This window comes from Solea senegalensis, linkage group LG10 (assembly GCF_019176455.1).
Source record: "Solea senegalensis isolate Sse05_10M linkage group LG10, IFAPA_SoseM_1, whole genome shotgun sequence".
Lineage (NCBI taxonomy): Eukaryota > Metazoa > Chordata > Actinopteri > Pleuronectiformes > Soleidae > Solea > Solea senegalensis.
In genome coordinates this window covers 5,129,288-5,148,861 of record NC_058030.1, presented here as the reverse complement: position 1 = coordinate 5,148,861, position 19,574 = coordinate 5,129,288, and the positions used below count along the sequence as shown (strand labels likewise).

At 40.0% G+C, this 19,574-nt stretch overlaps 3 protein-coding genes across 4 annotated transcripts; 1 reads left to right on the top strand and 2 right to left on the bottom strand.

The window, feature by feature from the left end:
• Window positions 1–234: 234 nt before the first annotated feature.
• On the bottom strand, window positions 235–10,175 carry rspry1 (ring finger and SPRY domain containing 1). 2 transcript variants are annotated; one of them, XM_044035876.1, is made up of 15 exons: window positions 9,782–10,175; window positions 8,674–9,290; window positions 7,799–7,851; window positions 6,353–6,465; window positions 5,936–6,062; window positions 5,747–5,805; window positions 5,527–5,593; window positions 5,221–5,352; window positions 5,017–5,132; window positions 4,710–4,853; window positions 4,515–4,626; window positions 4,050–4,152; window positions 3,741–3,893; window positions 3,021–3,125; window positions 235–2,542 (listed from the first exon to the last, which is right to left on the bottom strand). In XM_044035876.1, the coding sequence occupies exons 2-15, from the start codon at window positions 9,069–9,071 to the stop codon at window positions 2,446–2,448; spliced, it is 1,779 nt and encodes a 592-aa protein (XP_043891811.1). In that variant the 5' UTR covers window positions 9,072–9,290; window positions 9,782–10,175; the 3' UTR covers window positions 235–2,445. The 2 variants fall into 2 exon arrangements, with proteins under 2 accessions (XP_043891811.1, XP_043891812.1); XM_044035877.1 differs by having other exon boundaries at window positions 10,076–10,175.
• Window positions 10,176–10,952: 777 nt separating this feature from the next.
• LOC122775747 (anaphase-promoting complex subunit 13) lies at window positions 10,953–15,611 on the top strand. The gene is made up of 3 exons (XM_044035874.1): window positions 10,953–10,968; window positions 12,889–13,011; window positions 13,914–15,611. The coding sequence occupies exons 2-3, from the start codon at window positions 12,913–12,915 to the stop codon at window positions 14,037–14,039; spliced, it is 225 nt and encodes a 74-aa protein (XP_043891809.1). The 5' UTR covers window positions 10,953–10,968; window positions 12,889–12,912; the 3' UTR covers window positions 14,040–15,611.
• LOC122775748 (lathosterol oxidase-like) lies at window positions 14,273–19,527 on the bottom strand. The gene is made up of 6 exons (XM_044035875.1): window positions 19,495–19,527; window positions 16,288–16,505; window positions 16,032–16,164; window positions 15,737–15,837; window positions 15,368–15,496; window positions 14,273–14,542 (listed from the first exon to the last, which is right to left on the bottom strand). The coding sequence occupies exons 1-6, from the start codon at window positions 19,502–19,504 to the stop codon at window positions 14,273–14,275; spliced, it is 861 nt and encodes a 286-aa protein (XP_043891810.1). The 5' UTR covers window positions 19,505–19,527.
• Between the last annotated feature and the right edge of the window lie 47 nt (window positions 19,528–19,574).

The following is a 19,574-nucleotide window of genomic DNA, read 5'->3' as shown; positions in this document are numbered from 1 at the left end:
TTTTTGACCAAACTACACAGCAACATGGACCTCAATCCTTTTTTCTCAATACAATATTGAAATTTTTTAAACTACATTACCTCACTAGATTAAGAATTGTTCTTTGGGTTTGTTCTTATAATAAGTACTGCTATCAGTATTGGTGTCTACCTCGGTTTCTTTCTAATAACTTGTCTGTGTAATGTGTTGACACATTAGAGATGAAAATAAGAGTCACAGAGTCAAACAAAAAAGTCACATACATACACACATTTATTACAAATGTCACAATTCAGGAAACAACAATTTGTCAATAAATCACATCTTTGGGAATTCCGGGGCAAAAATTCCTTTCTAGATGTTTTAAATACTCACAACTTATTCTTTACAATCATGAAGTTCATCTCCTACCATATACTTTCTCTCACCTGCATGTATAAGGTGCTCCAGGAAATACAGGGTAGCAAACAGGGAACAGACAAGTCATTTGTCGTACTGAGAGATGCATGTTATGTTTTAATTAATTGTTCCAGTATAGTCTGAATGATTATGCAGATCTTGCTCATGCAATTTGGGCAAGTAGAAATTCTTTCATTAAAAAAAAAAAAAGTTGCCCAAAATACATTTAATTATTCTGTTTTGATTTGAAATGTCAGTGATTTTGTTTTATTTTAAAATCACCCAGACACATTTCTTGAATCACAATCTCCCTCGTGTTCATTGTGTCATCGGTTTCCAATAGACAAATGTGACAGCGTCAACTCAGAGATGCTTCAAGTAAACAACAGACAGAAAAGACAGATATAGAACAATCTACAGCTGAAGATGTTGGGGAAAAATGGCAAAATGACATCAGTGAGGTTTACTCTTTCTAAAGCTCAGTCAGTGGCCGACCGATCTGACAAACCTGTTTGGATTAGATCGATCACTCAGCGTGTGCTTTGATTTGAAGCAAAAGAAAACTTTTTTTCTTGCCCGCCCTCATAGTTGAGGTCATATCACTGTGCTGTGAGTTAGTTTCCTTGCTCATTTATTTCAAGTACGTCATTGCCAATTTCAGACCAAAAATAACATGGTATGTAATCAGTATATTGATACTGAGGAAAGACAAAATCACTTAAATGATTCACATTTTGTTTTTGAGAATTTCCTGATCAAACCAAACCTGCTGCACTTCCAAGGGCAAGTTGCCAGTGTTCACCATCACATCTCTTACAAAACTAAATAACATCTTATGGTTTGAAAATAGTCATCTTAATACAGACGCACATCCTTTGCTATCACAAACTAAAATTAAGACTTAATTATACAGCTGCAATCAAGCCATCCTTAATAAATTACGAGGGTGGTGTGTGTGCATACTTCCCCCAGCTCCTCCTCAATCACATGGATTTAAAGCTGGGGGGGTAAACATTTCAATTACAGATTAACCTTCTGTAGATTTTAATCCCTGTGTATTTATTTGTTGTGGTTATGATGTACATGATTAAATATCAACATCTCAGCAAAAGAATACAGCACAAAAAGCAGCAGGGTCAGCCATACTGAAAATTACTTCGTCCCAATACAGATTCAAGTATGTGGGTTGTTTTTTTTACTGTTGTAAAATATGTGTTGTTATTACCTCTTTAAACACCCGTCATTCTCTTTTAGATGACAGTCAATTAAACTTTAATCATTGGTAAACTGGATCAAATTAGACAACTGAACTCCTGCAAATGTGAAGTTCTCTGACAACAAGAGCAAACTGTAGGATCTCTTGGCAAACCTCTGCCACTCGATGATAAATCAGTACAGACAGTGAAGCCTCGAGAGAAAGGAGAGTGACAATGCTACGTCAACGACAACACAATTCACATATCTATACCTGAAAACATGATTGTGTGATACATCTCAAATTTATCTGTACCTTGGGTTTAATACTGCACTACAGACTGTGCTCTTTCCAGCTACCCTGCCCTTTCAGATCTGCAGGTGTGTGTGTGGGCTGATGGGATAAAATAGTCACAGCCCCTGGGCTGAAAGCGCAGTGGCTACCTTGTGTCTGAAAGGATGTCTCGTAACTTGATGCAGGGGCTTGCAGATGAGAAGCTGGTACAGTCTGTGATCTGGTAAATATGATTCTGCTCCTCACACCTGCTGCAGAAGTTGACTATCTGTGACCCAGCTTCTGTAGTGAGCTGTCAGAAGGATGTACATGAAGAGATTCGGGTAAATGAGGGAATGCTCCTGGGGATCCAGCTGTGGTTCGATTCCCCTCCTCTCATATCCTCTCTTTCTTCTCTCCACAGCTCTATCGTTTTCTTCATCGTTCCTCTGACCAGAACTCACAGGTCTGGCATCATCATCATCACAGCAGTGTGGCACCGTCCTCGTAGCCCTGTTGGATGAGAGGGGACTAGAGGAGGAGGAAGAGGCTGTAGGGCTTGCATGTCTCTCCTTACTAGAGGAGGGGCAGGAAGTGTGTCAGGAGACATGTGCAATGAGTCTGACTCTGGTCTGGATGTCCTGGCGGCACAGGGGGCACGTCTCTAACTGTAAGGCACACTCCATACACATACCACTGGAAGAAGATGGAGGAAAACAAAACACTTTATTATCCAATTACAAAACATGCTCATCTATGAGTAATAAATATAAAATGTATTAAAATGTTCATAGAAAATTAAATTCTACAACCGCAATTCTGACCCTTTATTCAATACTATGTAGACACATCTTTAACTGAGATTCTTGGGTAAAGTCTCTACCATAGACCATTTAAAAAGTGGATGTAATCTTCAGGGTTCTTCCTGAGGCCAACCAGAGAATGAGACAACACTAGCCACAAGGGGGTGACTCCACTGGTTGCAAAAAGAACTCAGTTTGAATGGAATTCTATGGGAAAATAAGCCTATTTCCTTGATTTAAAACACAACTTCCAACTTGCTAGAGAAGGAGAATTTAGGCAAACATGATGCAGCAGCAACACTAACGTGCTATTAGCAGGTAAGAAATCTTTATCATTTGTGTCTACAAACATAAATAACATGTACACATACCCATGTCCACAGGGCCGCAGCTCTGTGTCAGCCATGACGTCACAACACAGTGTGCAGCAGTTGTCTCGGATGCTAACCTGCTTCAGTAAGGCCAGACGACGGTGTCTGGGAAACACACATACACAATAAGTAAGCAGACATATACACCAACAGATAAATATCTCCATTTACAAACATGCATTAGAATCTTATTGTCTTCAGCTGCTCCAATGTGCCTCCGCTGGCAGATTTTGACAGGAAATTAAACAAAATGTGCTGCTTAATGCATCTAAAGAAAAACATTGAGAACAAAATGATTGGTTGAGACAGGCACCTGAAAGATGAGTGAAAAGAGTGAAAGATGCACTGCAGTGATCACCTTATGTTTCTCCGAGTTTACCAGATGCAAATACAGATAATTGTGATACTCCTTACATGAGGTCACCACCAAAACCTACTTGGCTCATTCTCTGACAGCGAAAGGTGAAGATGTGTTGCAAATTCCCTAGAGGAAATTCTGTGATCGTACATTCACAAGAATGCTTTTTTCTGCTGTATGTAATGCTGTATGTACACTGGAGCGTCCCCAAGCTATGACTCATGTTTGCATCATGCTATCCATTTGTGTTGACCTCTGTGTGCAAACATAATGACTCACTGGTTACAAGGTGGTTGTGTAATACAACAAATGGCATGTAGTTTGCCCTAAGTGTGTCATCGGATTTATTTTTCCCTTCGTACCTGGGTAGGATGATCTTTTCACTGGGCAGCAGTGAAGCGAAGTCATTGAAGGTGCTGAACTTGACAGAAGGTGGGTGACGGAAAGGCTTGGCCCCAAAGTTGAACTCACACTGCTGGTATGACATGAAGCTGGCAGCAGCAAAGAATCCCGACCTAAAAGAGACAAAGGCGAGGGGAGAATATATGAAGAAGGAAGGCAGGAAAAGGGTAGGACAGGTGGAGAGGCAAAATAGAGGAAGGAGGTGGAATGCAATGAGGAAACCAAATCTACAGAACATACACAGTGAAGAACTTTGTGTGTGGACTTACGTGGCTGAAGAGAAGACCTGTTTCTCTGGTGGCAGCTGATGTCCATTCAGATAAAAGATCATCTGCTTCTTGCTGAGGTCCAACAGGAAGCCAATGGCATCTCCTAAACAAAACAAGGAGATATGCAGTAGAATAAAGTCTTAACATGTTATTATTCCCATAATTCATCCATGTGGGAGGTAAACTGACATGGTGATGAAGTTTTTAGTAAAACAAGAGTAAAATAGGGTGACTTTAACAACTGTGTGACACCCAGGGTAAGTTATGTTGGGTGGTTGTCCAGCATGGATAAAAACAATTCAGTGCACATTTCAATATGCTCTCAGATTTGGTCAGGTCCGAGTCACACGCTATCTATCTACTTTGTAAGCACTTGAGAAGCACCAAAAACAAAACGTCCGTTTCTGAGAAAATTAGTAATATTAAATGTTCTTTCTAGTATATTAAAATAAAATCAGTCCATACCCTCTTTCCAGCAGGGGTGAGAGTGAGGTTTACTGCGAGCATTGTACCAGATGAGCTGCCTGCAGCCATCGTACGCACATGAGTATTCATCGTCTCCTATTCCATAACCCTCCTGTAACACACACATATACAGTGATTATAGTACGAGTCTGCAGAGCAAGCAAATGCAGGGAGTAACACAGTGAAGGGGATTACATGATTGAGGAACTTGCTGTCCTTAGTGGCCCATCCTATTTGCATCACGCCCGATGTGATGACCGTCACCTCGTAGTACCAAACGCCTGAATCCACGCAAAAGGTACAACGCACACTCTCAAAGGACGAGGCGTCACATCGTGCCTGATCGAAAGGGAAAATAAACCATGTCAGTTTTCTCAATGTGAGAGATTATTAAATTAGGGCATGAAAACAATGAATGTCAATAATTTACTAAATGTGTGGATGTGTTTACTGATCACACAGACATCCATGAAGTCTCATCACAGAATATTTACGGACCAACCTCTAGTCCAGTGGGGGAAATCTTGAGGTACTCGCTGACATCATTGCTGTTGAGCATGGCGTTGATATTAGTGAGGTTGACTTTCTCGTAGGTGAATTGACGACCCTCTTTAAGAACTAGACGGGAAACAACAGAGCAGTTATCACTTGCATTTCCAATATATACTGTACTTAAATTACAGACACAGGTCCTGATGCTACTCACATAAATTGTCAAGGCTCCACTGTGAACAGAATCCAACCTGCCTCTTCAGGTAATCCGGTTGCTCTGCCCATGACTCCAGGGCAGCGAGTCGATCGCTGATACATGACTCAGACACCGTCACTTTGTTCTCACCTGAGGACAAGAAGCAGGTTGGAGACAGAATGAGTCTGAGAGTCTAATCTAAGACTATGGTTGGAAGCACATGACACACGACAGGACACCCTTAAAATAAAGTATAATACTGTTCCACTAACATTTCTTTCTTCTTTTTTTTAAAGAGCTAATCGACACAGTGAGTGAACCTACTGGTCTGGGAGAACTTTTCCAAAGCAATGAGAGCAAACAGCATGACAGTCGGATGGGCCTCAGAACCCTGGAGGAAGATTTACACAACAGAAATGATCATCAGGGTTGAGATTTTCTACTTTAATTTTACATAAAACATTTTTCTTTCAACAAAACATTAAATAATAACATTAGTATCTCAAGTCCAGAAGTTCACAACTGGGTGTGTTTGTTTGCTCACCAGGCTCTCTAGAAGATATTCAAGGGTTCCTGGGCTCAAAAGTCCAGTACTGGCTGGTCCTGGGAGACATGAGAGGAGTTATTAGACACATACTTAGGAGTGTCTACATGATCATTAACAGAAGTACTGAAGACCAAGACTGTTGCTCAGGGATTTTGGGAAAAAAAAATGCAAAAATGTGGACTCTACCAGCCAGTTTCTCAGCCAGGCATCCCAGGACAGCTGTGGTGTTTCTGTGTTTAGCAGGGTTTAAAGCATCCTGTTGTGCTACACTTGAACTCAGACTCAACATGTCAGAGAGTTTCTGCAAAGCATCCTGGAGAGAGGGGGAATACAGACCAGTTACTCTAATGAAGGTCACACGGGCACACACACAGTTTCCATGGAGATGCTGAAATAGCAGCTTAAGATTTAGAAATCCATACACGTTTATGATGATAAGCCTGTGTGTATAATAGGTCAAGATAAAAAGCAACAAAGTCAAGTGTGGGATAAATTACAATGGGGACACCATAATGCATTTCCTAACACATTTACCCTAACCTTAAAAATCACAGCTTAGGGTAAATTCTACTCTTAAGGCTTATACACACATAAAGCACTAACTTTGGTGGGCAGAGGACACTCATCTAACAGAAGGGTGATCACTGCAGGGCCAAGTGGATCATCCAATGGGATCACTCGAATGAGAGACTGGACAACCTCTAGCCAACCATCATCTAAGAGAAGGAGGAAGAAAGGTTTAGATTCAAATGACACATACAGTACACTATATTATATTCAAGTGACAACTTTGGCAAGATGCATGGACAAAACATAGAAAAGAGTATGAGCATGATTATGTCTAATAGATCTCCAAGAACTGGAGCTGATGACTTTCATTATAAATATGTTCATAAAAGAAAACATAATATATTTCCAAAGATTGAGGACTTTTACCCACATCTGTCAACATTAAAAATGTTTGGAAAAAATATGTGATACTTTTTATTTACTTCCTGCTACAGCTTCTATTTGAAGAAGGGATTACACTTTGACATTGGATCTTTGTTGTTTAAATTTTTTGTCTGTACATTCAGAAATCTAATCTGATAACAATAATAAAATGTATTTATATAGCACTTTTCAAATGTTACAAAGTGCTTAACTGATCGACCAATCAAGGCGAGGAAAGAATGAAGCCCAACATCAGTGGAGAGACAAAAACTCCCAGAGACGCCAAAGACAAGTGAAGTGTGCTGAAACATCTTCATGAGACCGGCTCCTGCATTGTGAATGTCGGACACAGCACAAAACAAAAGCACTAATTTCCTGTCCATTAGGCAACTCAGTAACAAACACTCTCTCTAACCCTATCACTTATAAAAGCCAACTAGCGCATGAATAATGTAACATGGTAGCACATACCAAAGAGAAAGTGACTGTCTGACTTGACTTGCTGCCTTCGGGGTTCAATATCTGCAAGCTAATGCCTAGTTTGGCTATCAAGACTCACAATGCTATTTCCTATGAGTATCAAACCATATGTGTATGACAAGAAATCCAAACACAAGCTACCGCCCATAAGCACACACAACTGAGTACACACATAAATAACTAAGGTAAAAACCTGATCTGTAAATTAATGTTTCAGTCTTTTAGTGAGTGAAGTTAAAGGTTGAGACCAACACACGATTTCTGCTGTGAAAGTCATGACTGTGCCCCGTCTTCAGATGACGTAATATTCCTCTAACCTGGAACAGTGGGAGCACTGGAGAAATGCTGAGGCAGTAATACTACAGCAGCAGACAGATATGGGTGTTGCAGCATCTCTCCTCTGTTAAGTGGGAATTTCGCCATCTTGTTTATACCTCACTTAACCCCACCCATCTTACTTGTGCAGAATTTGCACAATCTGGTCTTCAAAACGGTTTACTTTGAAACACGACACATTTTGTGTCAAACTGAGAGACGAATCACGGAACTTAATTCCGACTAAATGTTGAGCACAGACATATTCTGTGTGCTTTATTTAGTGTTTCTTTTGAGATGCTGTGTGTTTTCTTTCCTTACCTGTCTCTGCCATTTCATGCAAAGTGATCATGGAGTAAGGAGGCTCTTGGTCACTAAAAAAAAACAGATGATAATAACAAGACATGAGTACAGCATGTACCTGAATGCTGTGCCTTACAACGTCAGCACTGCCTTTACTGTATGCTGGTTCAGTTGTGTGCATGCACTACACAAATGGAGCATTTTCTCATAAAATGCAGGTGTTTATAACCCTGTGATCACTGCTGCATCTGAAATAATATAAACAAATGATTCAGCGTTTGGGTGTTTGTTATTGCAGTAATTATTATGGATAGTAGTGTTATCCCACTGAGCGGTCTCGGAACGCATATATTTGTTATGTATTTATTTTACTGGACAGTGTTGATGATACTGCTGTCATGACTCATCCCAAGCTGAAAACTGCTTTCATTTCAACAACCATGACTCCAGCTTGACGTTCAAATTACCCAACAAAACTTGATAATACTGTCACTATCTGCTTTTGATTCACTGTTGACAAATTCTTGGAAATGCACATTGCATGTTTAATACAGTATTGTTTAAGTTTTCAAAAGACAAAACTGCAAATACACTACCTATAAAAAAATTGAATGTGAAATTTCCGCTATATCTTGTGTGTGTGTGTGTGTTAACAAAACAGTGTAATAATGCTTTACATGATCTAAAAAATAATAAGTTTGACTTTCTGTTGTTCGATTGGCTCGCGATTTAATCAACATAACTTATTTAACAAAAGCTAAAGTTTAACCACTGTTTCAAGTGGTTAAGACACTGTTAGAAATTACAATACACGCTCTTTTATGAGATATAGATTAAATTTAAATTGCACAGAGCATTCTGATCCCCCTGTCCCTCATCATTACCAGCCTTACTTGTCTACAAGTGTCCTGATGACAGCCAGTGTGTCCAGCACCAAGCCATCCACATTCTGCTTCTTCCGCCGTGGCTCATGGGGCCCTCGACCTCGGCGTGGAGGCCTGACTGGGTCCCTTGGCCTACTGCTCCGGGCCTCCCCGGGGTCAGCACCTACACCTGTACCATGGTCCACTCGTCTAGCTTGCCCTCGGGTTACCCTTGTTGACCCCGGTTGATGGTCCTCCACATCACTATCCTCCCGGCACACACAACTGTTACCCATGGTTCCAGTGCTGGAAACCAAACTGGCAAGGGTCTTCCAGAGTGAATGAAGGGAGTGTGAGGATGAAAGGAAACACAGAACCCTTCCAAGGCTCCTGCAGGCACAGAAAGCGATCCAGGCAGCTACTATCATATCATCTGAAGAAATTGATTTAAGGGGACTATTGCCCTGGTGGGCTGGGTGGAGTCAGTGCTCATAGTTTTACCAAGCAGAGATGACGGATTGTTTTGAGAGTAATAATATACAGCTGGTCAAATAGACCAGGAAAGGCCAGATGATGCTCCAAGATATGCTCTGACCATCATCAACAGCACATGATTCAAGTCCAGCTGTCGTTCTGGGCATGCACAGCTGTAGAAGCAACACAGAGAAGAGAAAAATGAAATGAGTTCATTGTTTGAACTGTCTAAAAGCTGATCATATTGCTACCAGAACATCAATACCAAAACACAAATAGTTAAAAGGAGGCATGAAAATATATACATGTAGCATTGTGTGCTTGGACTAGTTGAACTGATATTCACACACATACATATTACATTTATATAATGAACTACAACATACATAGTGAGGATGTGGTTATGAAATGGGTTAGCAAATAAGTCTCTTTCACGTTTTGTACCGCTTTAATCTAGTGTTTCTCTTTTACAAGAAAACCCGTTGTGTTATAAAAGAAAAAACTCAATCATCTTTGTGTTGTTGATAAACATGAGCTTTTTTGACAGTGGGCTAGCAAGCTAGCCACCCACCAAGAAAACACTGCAACTGACGTGGCTCCAAATAAAAACCAAGTAAAACTCACACGTTATCAGCGCCACATTTTAATCTTGATTCATACTTACACTGCGTTCGCGACCCACACCAGAGTACTTTAGCAAAACAAGTAGCTAATCGGTTAGCTCCGATGTGTAGCAGCTAGCCGGCTAACGTTAGCTGTTAGCTTGTTAGCTGGTTCACGCGGATTCTGCTGTCAAACGACGTAAGTGTGCTAACGTGACCAGCCGTGAAGTAAGCGCGAGACTCGGACACCGGTGAAGTGCTGTGGTCGTTTACATGACCCGCGTATGTGTCCCGCAACGAGGCTTTGTCTTACTCCAAACAACACATTCACGTGACGGCGAGCTAAGTCTACTTACACATATTTTTGCGACACTACAACCGCTAGCTACTTGCTAATTTCCGTAGCGCTAGCAGCTAACTGGCCATCATCAGCTGTGGATGCGGAGGCGAGGCTGATGTAGGAGGGAGCAGGATAACGTCAACATATTGAAAACAAGACCGTTTTTTCACCATTAGAGATAAATCATTTCAGGTTTTTTCCCTTTTTGTTTTCAAATGTGTATTATATTACCTGTAAAACTGACTGCACATATTTTAGTTTGTTTATCTTGAGAATATGCGTGTCTCATTTTTTTATTTACATCTCTTGTTCTCATACTACATCTCTTATTTTTGTATGTCATCTCTGATAGTGCCTTCTTTAAAGATCAAAGCAATGCATCTGTCATTCTTCTTTCCAACTACGATAGTAGAGGTAATTAAGGACAAAAGATGTCTGTGTAGACATGGTAGAGGGGGAGGAAGTGTATATTTGTGTTATTGAGGACAACAGGCTTCATTGCAGGACTATAATAATGAAAATTGAAGGAACTAAAGGCAGGCTGAGGTCCATTTTCCAGGATGTGATCCATTAAAGTGAAACCAAAGGTCCTTCTTTGTGTTAATAACATGGTTTAACTATTCCATCCATCCATCTTCTACCACTTAATCCTCCACATGAGGATCACCGGGGTGCCAATCCCATCTGACATAAGGCAAAGGCGAGGTACACCCTGGACAGGTTGCCAGTTCATCATAGACTCAATTTAGACTGTCCAATTTTCATAATCCCCAATCTGCATGTTTTTGGACAAACAGAGAACCTGGAGAAAACCCTCATACACTGGGAGAACATGCAAACTCATGCAGAAAGGCCCTTGTTCCAACCGGGTGCTAACCACTACTCCGACTTTGGCATCTGAAAGTATAGGTAATTCTCTTATTAATTGGGTAAATAAAAACAGCCACATCATATATATTCTATTATCTACGAGTAACAGTCTTGTCAATTTCACATCATAACATTAACATACTAACTACCACAACTAGTTCCCACACTAAATGTCTTATACTGCTTATATGTTGGACTAGTCTATTCATCACAAAGTAGTGTATACTGCAAAGTGGTGTCGCACACTTTGCTTTTCTTCATGGCTGTTACAAAGGCCGTGTTACGCTGCATCCCAATTGTCCTCAGGTGCTCAGAGAACTTGTCTGTTCTGGGGAAAAAAACACGCTTTATGCCTTCAAAGGATGTCATGTAACGACCATATGCGCCGTTACTGGTCTTGTACATGGGGTTCAGGCGCCTTGGGTTTAGCTCTAGTTCAAGAACTTTTGGAGTCCTAGTGTAGGTGAAAATGGGGTTCCCAGAGTTGGAACCTTTTTTGCTTTTTTTCCCCTGCTGCTTCTGAGACGCTGGGTTCCCAGGAGTGGAGCTTTTTTTGTTGTTTCGCTCTTGCGAGGCCGACATCATGGGCAGTACCTATATGAGATATCTGAATTAAACAGTCTGTTTGCAATTGCCTTGAAATGTGGTGAAACACATACGGTGGTGTTAATGTTTCTCTTTTTGTTTGGTGTTGTTTACAGCACTTGGCATCTGTAATGTTGTATTGCTAAACTACATTTACGTTTACCTTTATTTCCCTTAACTTGTTAGTCTGGTTTTACACTGAGTCTCCTTGTCTCTTTTCGCACCTCCATGTCCAGACTTTGTGTATGGTAGCCTGATTATGACAGAAAATGACTTTCATGTTGAGGAATTCCTTTTATGTCAAGTGACAAAATACCGAAAGGGAGGTGATAATTCAACATTATGCATGTCAGAGGTGGGATAATGTAGATGGCAGCGCTGCACCTCTCTGTGTATCAGAAATGTTATATTTATTTTTTGTTATTGTCATTAAAGAAGAAACAAATCCACCAACCAGCCCAATAATTTGATAACAAATTCTAGACTGTATTGGATTAGATTATCGATAGATTATTGTATTTGTATATTCTTAAATACAAATAGTTTTTAGTTCTCTGCTATGTATATGTTCTGTTGTGGGTGGCCTTGTCTCCAGTTCATGAGTATTTATGCAAGCCAGTGGTTCTCAAACATTTTACACCAAGTACTACCTGAGCAAATATTGAGCTTTTGAAGTTACACTTTACACATTTCACAGGAGGCTAATTTTTTCCCAATAAGATAATTTGCTCTCTCATCCTCCTCTACCTCACATATACTCCACACACTGGGATAGTGAAATTAGATAAAGATGGAGCAAGAGATAAGGTGACTCTTTTATTATTAAGTACCCTATTGTTATTTGTTTCTATTTTCTACACATTCCTCAACTCCACTCTGATCACATACCATGGTAGAACAGTATTTCAGATTTGACCACTAGAGGAAAGCTTGCTGTACCACTGGTAGTACATGTACCACAGAACTCAGCTATTCTGAGGGTAAATAAAAATAAATGTGTGTTATGGGGGAAAAGCTGCCTATTCACAATGTTTTTTAAACCCCTCTCAGAAAAGCCACTATCGTGTAACGTGTTGATGCACACTCCATACCAGTTGGTGGCGGCAATGCATCAAAACGTTGACTTCCAACCGCCAGAAAACCTCCCAAGAAGAACAGCCAGCGTTGTTTACGTCATTAACAAGCGCCAAATGATTACGTGTTTCTACCGCGCCTGCTTTGTCGAATAACTAATAACTATTCTAATTTCGAATTCTCTATTTCACACTGTGGTGAACTTGGTGTTACTGCCGTTAATGCTCGGCTAACTACGCATTTTTAGTGCAGCTCTGGACTTTGATTGGCCGCTTCTTCCACCTTCTTCCACCGTTGCAGTTAAACTGTGGTCCTGTTAAGAGGATGGACAGCGAAATCCAAAGAGACGGAAGAGTCCTGGACCTCACTGACGACGCCTGGAGGGAAGACAAGCTGCCGTATGAAGATGTCACCATCCCCCTGGTACACTCTGGTGTTAAAATATGAGCACAAAATGTCCGCTAATGTTTAGTGTTTACACTCAGGTGCAGGGACGTCTTGTTGTTTGAGAAGAGATTTAGTTTTGGAGTTCATTCACACCATATCATATGTGTCTAGGGCAGTAACTAACGATTGTTTTTTATAATCGAATCTGCCAATTATTTTCTCGAATAATCGTTTGGTCCAGAAAATGTCATTAAAATGTCATCAAAATGTATTATTAGAGGGGAATAACAAAAGACACAACAGTCGTAAATATGCAACAATTCGTCCATTAATCTATTATTAATCGTCAACTAATTTGATAACCTACGAATCAGTTTGAGTCTTATTAATAATTAAAACAAGCTCTCTGGTTTTTCAGCATTCATATATATTATATCCATATTTTCAGGTCCATTTAAGAAAGAAATCGGTGAAATTGAATCATGTTGGTTTGTGTTCAAAATAAGACCTTTGAGAACATCATCATTTTGAGGTCTGTCATTTGATAGCCCAAACAAGTACTTGATTAATCGAGAAAATAATCGGTCATGAAAATAATGGTTAGTTGCAGCCCTACACCACAGCATAAGACAAATGATGAAAAGGATGAAGCAAACAAAAGTTTGCTCTCATTTGGTACTAGAGTTGCACAAATGTATTGAAAATATAGTGAACAGACGTGACAATAACAAATAAAAGATTTATTGTCTTCTTGCTCAACTCTAGACACAGAAATGCTTATTCAGTCTCAATACATCTACAATTAATCTGAACCTGACTTTATAAGCTCTCACTGTATCATCATCCTGTATCATACTGATACAGGATAGAGTAAACAGAGATAGATTTAACATTATACTCTTTCTCATGGCATCCTGTCTTTTTCATTCTTTAATTAGAGTGAACTGCCAGAGGCTGAGCAGGACAATGGAGGATCCACAGAGTCTGTGAAAGAACAGGAGATGAAGTGGACAGACCTCGCCCTGCAGAGCCTTCATGAAAACACACCCAGCATTGGAAGCTGAAAGACTGAGAACTGTAGTTACAACCGCTTCCAGACAAATCCTCAATTCATCTCACTCCCCGAACTGCATTACAACTGGACAAGTATGAAACATACAGCTCCTCACCTGTATTTCACATCTTACTATTTTGAACACTTGCAGCAAAACGCCTTCCTTTGCCAAACTTTGCTTTGAATGGCACATGATTATTTTACATGTTTTCTCCCTAAGAGGTATGAATGCAGATCCCACAATCACTCTGTCTTTGCAGACTTGGCCATGAGCTTCCGGACATGGTCATGTGGCCCCTTCCCGACAAGGGCTGAGGGGTGTCGGTATGAGCCCCCTAGGCGATCCCAGAGTGTGAAGTATTGTCCATAGTTGTAGTAGAAGTAGAGGTGATGGTCTACATGGTGAGGAGCACCGTTAATTACACTTATCAGGCAGCCCGGGATACGGTAGTCTCCGTCATGTATGGAAATTGTCCAAATGTTGACAAAAACAAAGAGTGAGAGGTAGACGACCTGCAATGTCAAAATCCCAAATGTTATTTAAAAATATTTCTACATTTTCTGATGTAATGTGAATGCTGACATATGTCATCAACGTGTCCAAATTCATTGTCACAGTCTTTAAAGTCATAAATCGATTAAAGATCCACTAAGATTTAGGCCCCCTTTCACCTTTTCCCTTTCACCGCATTACAGCGCGTTTTCTGTGATTCACCACATGGTATTAATATGTGTCTCCAGTGTTCACATCAAGATCACATGTCTTCAAAGATATCCAGCAACAGACTACAGCGTCACATTCTGTGTGTTGTCATATCAGCATCAACAATTATAGATACAGGTGAAGTTGCACTGTTGTATGGACTCCTCTTTGCTCACATCAATCACATTTTAATGTCAGGTGTGAAGGGGGCCTTATAAGGGGTATATTTGCAGAAATTGCATTGTAAGTGTGTTAGTTTAAGTTTCGTAGCCTTGGAATGAACCTTTTATAACCTTGCACTTTAGGCATTGCTCTACAGTTGACACTGTTTTGCGCTGCACTGTTCTACAGCAGCACAAATGGATGCTTTTGTCATGCAAAAGCCACCGTAGTTCCCCCATTGTGCTTGGGAAAGGGAGGGGTGAGTGGAGGAGTCACCAACTCTTACACACTGGACCTTGGAACATAACTAATGCAAACCGAGAACCTAGGCTCCTCAGTCATGATGTTTGTCACGAACAATGGTTTGAAAGATTCATTTTCATCCGTGATAGTGTCCTCCTAACTTAAAATACTACCTAAACCATTGGTCTAACACCCAGATATTTTGAAAAGAATGACAGTGTTGCCATCACCTTGTGGAGTGGGAAGATGAAAGGGTAGACGTGGTAGGGTAAGCTCTGCAGGAAGCCATCTATTGGGTGGAAGGCATGGCTGGCAAATGGCGTAGGGATCTTGAATACGTGGTGCTGCTTATGTAATTGCTGAGGGGGAGAAACACAGATGGTGACAGTTTTAGGTGCAAGTTTGTGGGGGTTAAACACACCATGTAAGCAACATGGTCACAGTTATATAATAAAAGTAAAGTTCAAGCTTCAATCTGCCTTTCTATTTTGTTCCTCACCATGTCCCCAAGATAATGTCTTGCTACTTGGTAGTCATTGTAACATTTACCTGCCCGTCTGCTGTTTGATGCTGAGCTTTCCCTCCCCCTTGAAGCTCACCTTGTAAATGCTCCTATGGTGCATGCACCGGTGAATCCAGTAGATGCACATATCAGTGAAGAACAAGAATCCAGCAACGCTCAGGAAGACTCCAGGCCAGCCTGAAACAGACAAACCAGTGCACAAATGAGTCTCATCGGGACTTGTTATTTTTTCAAGCTGTCATCGTATGAAATTTCCAGTTGGGTGGTCAATTAATCAGTTTTGCTTTTCTGTTAACTTTCATGCTCACTTAAAATCACTTAAAATCTACATGAACTCATGGTCTAGCTTGTAGGATTTTGAGTTTTCTCACCCAGCGAGGATTCACTGAAGTTGTCGTAAAGTTTGCTGAATCCCCTGACCTCGCAGAAGAAAAGGGCTACTGTGGGGAAGCTCATCCAGAAGATGGCGGCAACTCCTAATTGGATTTCTTGTCTGACCTGGTTCTGTTGTTCAGTCAGAGACATGATTTAAGAGATTTAAGAGAGAAGAACAATCCCATGCTTCTAGTTGAAGCAACCAATAGGTTCACTGTTTTTAACTCATGCCTTATCCATTTCACAGCCTACCTTAAGAAACTGTGGATGTTTCATCAGCGTATGATCGAACACACAATAGAAGCTCAGAGCACCAAAGCCCAGGTAAATCAGCTCTGCTCCCAGGGTGGTCAACACCCACAGGCTGATGATCTGACGCAGAGCTTCATCCTCGGGCCACGAGGCCGGATAAACGTACGGCGTGAAGACGTAATGGTCGGCTATGCTCAGCACATGATCCATGGCAAAATCTGTTCAAAGCAGTTGAAATGTATGTCTTCACCGCCACAATAATGCTCACGTCTGTGTGAGAGAAACAAACTAATCAGTGCATGATGAAAAAGAACAGACTAAGTTCAGGAAATTCTAATTGTAAGGCAAAAACAACATCATATAAAGGTTGCAAAGGATTATAAATCCAGCAGGTCTAACCCAAAAAGCTTGTTTGAATTAATTTTTAGTAATTTAATAATCGAATAATCGCCCTAATTTATTTTGGGTGTTTTAAAGGACAAGTGTCTGTTAGATGAACCTAATCAAGAGAGAGACAACATATGAAGCCATGGATGGATTTACTTTGTAACAAAATAAATCTGTCACTTTCACAGCAGTTAAATGATCAAAGTTTCAACCAAGATATTCAGAGATTATGTCAAACACTAAAATACTATGACTGCCACATTACTAGACAAACATAAATAACACATTCAGCAGCATTATTAAAGGCCCAGTGTGTGAAATATAGCAACATTTACCGGTGAAGTTGCACGTTGCAGTTGAAAATCCCTCACCTACCTCACTCAAAAGGGTTTTCCGCCAAATAAAAGATATTTTCACCGGCCTGTTAAAAATGGTGTCTGTCCAGAAACAGTTTGTGATTTCAGAGGCAAAATACTGAAGCTTTTCAAGGTTAATTCTGCTTCTCTTAATTTAGCTTCTTTGAGAGAACACTGTTTTAAATGTGCTGCTACAGAAGTGACAGAGACCAAAGTCCTGACTTTGAGTACTGTAGTTATCAGAAGCTGTTTAAGTTGCATTGTTTCATTTATTTGATTAGAAGCCCCCATCAGACTGTGGTCAACCATGACACGCCACTATTACCATACAATTGGTGTGATAAAACACGATAACAGGTTTTTCCAAGTGATGCATTCCCTTTTTATAAATTGTCCTCTAAGTGAAGAAAAATAATAATAATTTAAAACGATTGGTATTTTCCTGCAGTGAACATTAAAATCAGGAAAAAAAGAACTAGAATAACACAGTTTCTGCACCTTTGCTGGAAAACAAATCACAAGAACTATTTACAAAGAAACCGTATATTAACCAACCTGCTACATAGGACCAGTTCAAGACAAGTTCTTCTTCACACACGGCATGTCCTCCAGCGTTTGATACGTGACACAGAGCACATGGTCAGTGTAGTTTACACACTTGACATATGAAGTGACCATGCAGTCCGACACGTTTCCCAGAAGACATGTATGGATTCAGAGAGAGAGGCTAGTCTGTGCTTTTTGAGTATATGCTCGTAAGATCCCCAGAGACATAGATGTGAGTCCAGTGGAACAAGATCCCGGCTTGCTCAGCAAATAACAAGCAGCTCACTGACAGTGCCAGGACTTCAGCTTCCACTCTTTTCCTGCTCATTTCAGAAAACTGCAGATTTTTTTCCCCCACTGGCAGACAGCTTATCTGATCTCATGTAATCAACACAAGGGTAAATGATGTCTTTAGTCACATTCAGGACACATCTGAACACATCCAACACATGCACACAACTCGTTTCAAATATAGTTTTCAGATTTTACTGTTGCACAGGGGAAACTCCTCCATGCTGTGCTGAAGGATCATGTTTGCCCTGAGCTGGATGGCCTTTACACACACACACACACACATTCATTCATTCACTCACTCACTCACTCACTCACACACAGGTTTCCATGACTTCAGAGGACATTTCAGTGACTTACATTATTTTCCTGTAGATTTACTTTAACCTTAACCATAATTACTAGTGCCCTAACCTTAACCTAACATCAGTTTAACTTTTAAAAAACACCTTACATTATGGGGACTTGATTGTCCCCCATAATGTGACTGTGTAAACAGATTTAGGTCCCCACAACATAAGGAATAATAATGAAATAATATGAGATAGTAAGTCATAATTAAGATAAGTTATCTAATAATTATGAGATAGTAAGTCATAATTAAGATAAGTTATCTAATAATTATGAGATAATAAGTCATAACTATGAGATAGTAGCTCATAATCATGAGATAGTAAGTCATAAGCATGCCTGACTTATTTATCAAGTAGTGTAAACATGCTTCCATACTAATGTAGAGATTTAGAGAATATAAAATCTTGCAAACTCTCAAACTTTCTATTCATTAAAGTGCAGATGTTTCCCTCTACAGTTGTCTGATACAAACAGCATGTCTTGGTGCAGTGTGCAGTTCCCTCACAGTGTTCATCTATGACTGTCTGTGAAGCCACCCAGAGTTAATTATTACAACAAAGATCCCAGATATTGAACTTTCAAGTTTACATCAAACAAAAAAAACAAATTCATATATATCTATATCTATATATATAGATATATATATATTAGCCAACTTGTCACTTGTATAAACGGATGTATTAATTTACACATTAATGCTATTGTGATTAAGTGTCTATGCTATAGCACTCAAACTGGGTATGGGTGTTTAAATAATTCACCATAAACACCACATGACCTTAAATCTGTGTCTGTGGTTCGACTCTAAACATGTTTGTTGTTCTCCTAAATCACCAATTTAATGACATTGTGTCTCTTATTTTTGTGTAATTTTTGTATCTTGAATTTTAAATTTAAAAATGAACTTGAACGTGTTTGGCCCCTGAAAAATAATATTGTCACTGACCTACTTAATAAGATTTTAATTATAATCTTATATAAATATATAATCGTACACTATAAAAATGCAGTTTTACAGCCTCTGTTTTCACTCGTTTCACTGTGGGGTTTGCACTGGTTACATCCTGCAGTGACTCAGCTGCTTCTGTGTCATTAACGTGCACACGAGTGAATAAAGAGTGTGGGAAAGCCTTTCACAACACAGACGTGGCGGGCGCAAAATATACACAGGGCACAGTGTTGCCTTCAGGAGCCAAACACGAGCTCCCACATCAGAGAGAAATGAGTGCAAAACACACTGACACTACAAACAATAACATATAAACATACATACGTTTTGTCATTGTACTTGCTGAGGATATCAACAGATTATCTCCACTGGATTCAAGGCAACACGGAGATGATTAAATTGTC

Bases quoted from the DNA above. Each gene is read 5' to 3' on its own strand.
- rspry1 (XM_044035876.1), bottom strand. From the start codon at position 9,071: ATGATAGTAGCTGCCTGGATCGCTTTCTGTGCCTGCAGGAGCCTTGGA. The intron at 6,063-6,352 runs GTTAGTGCTTTA...CCCTCTCTCCAG, and splicing joins AGTGTCCTCTGCCCACCAAA to GATGCTTTGCAGAAACTCTC. The intron at 4,153-4,514 runs GTATGGACTGAT...TGTTTTGTTTAG, and splicing joins TCACCCCTGCTGGAAAGAGG to GAGATGCCATTGGCTTCCTG.
- LOC122775747 (XM_044035874.1), top strand. From the start codon at position 12,913: ATGGACAGCGAAATCCAAAGAGACGGAAGAGTCCTGGACCTCACTGAC. The intron at 13,012-13,913 runs GTACACTCTGGT...TTCTTTAATTAG, and splicing joins AAGATGTCACCATCCCCCTG to AGTGAACTGCCAGAGGCTGA.
- LOC122775748 (XM_044035875.1), bottom strand. The intron at 16,165-16,287 runs GTAGGCTGTGAA...ACTGAACAACAG, and splicing joins AACATCCACAGTTTCTTAAG to AACCAGGTCAGACAAGAAAT. The intron at 15,838-16,031 runs GTGAGAAAACTC...TGTCTGTTTCAG, and splicing joins CTTCAGTGAATCCTCGCTGG to GCTGGCCTGGAGTCTTCCTG.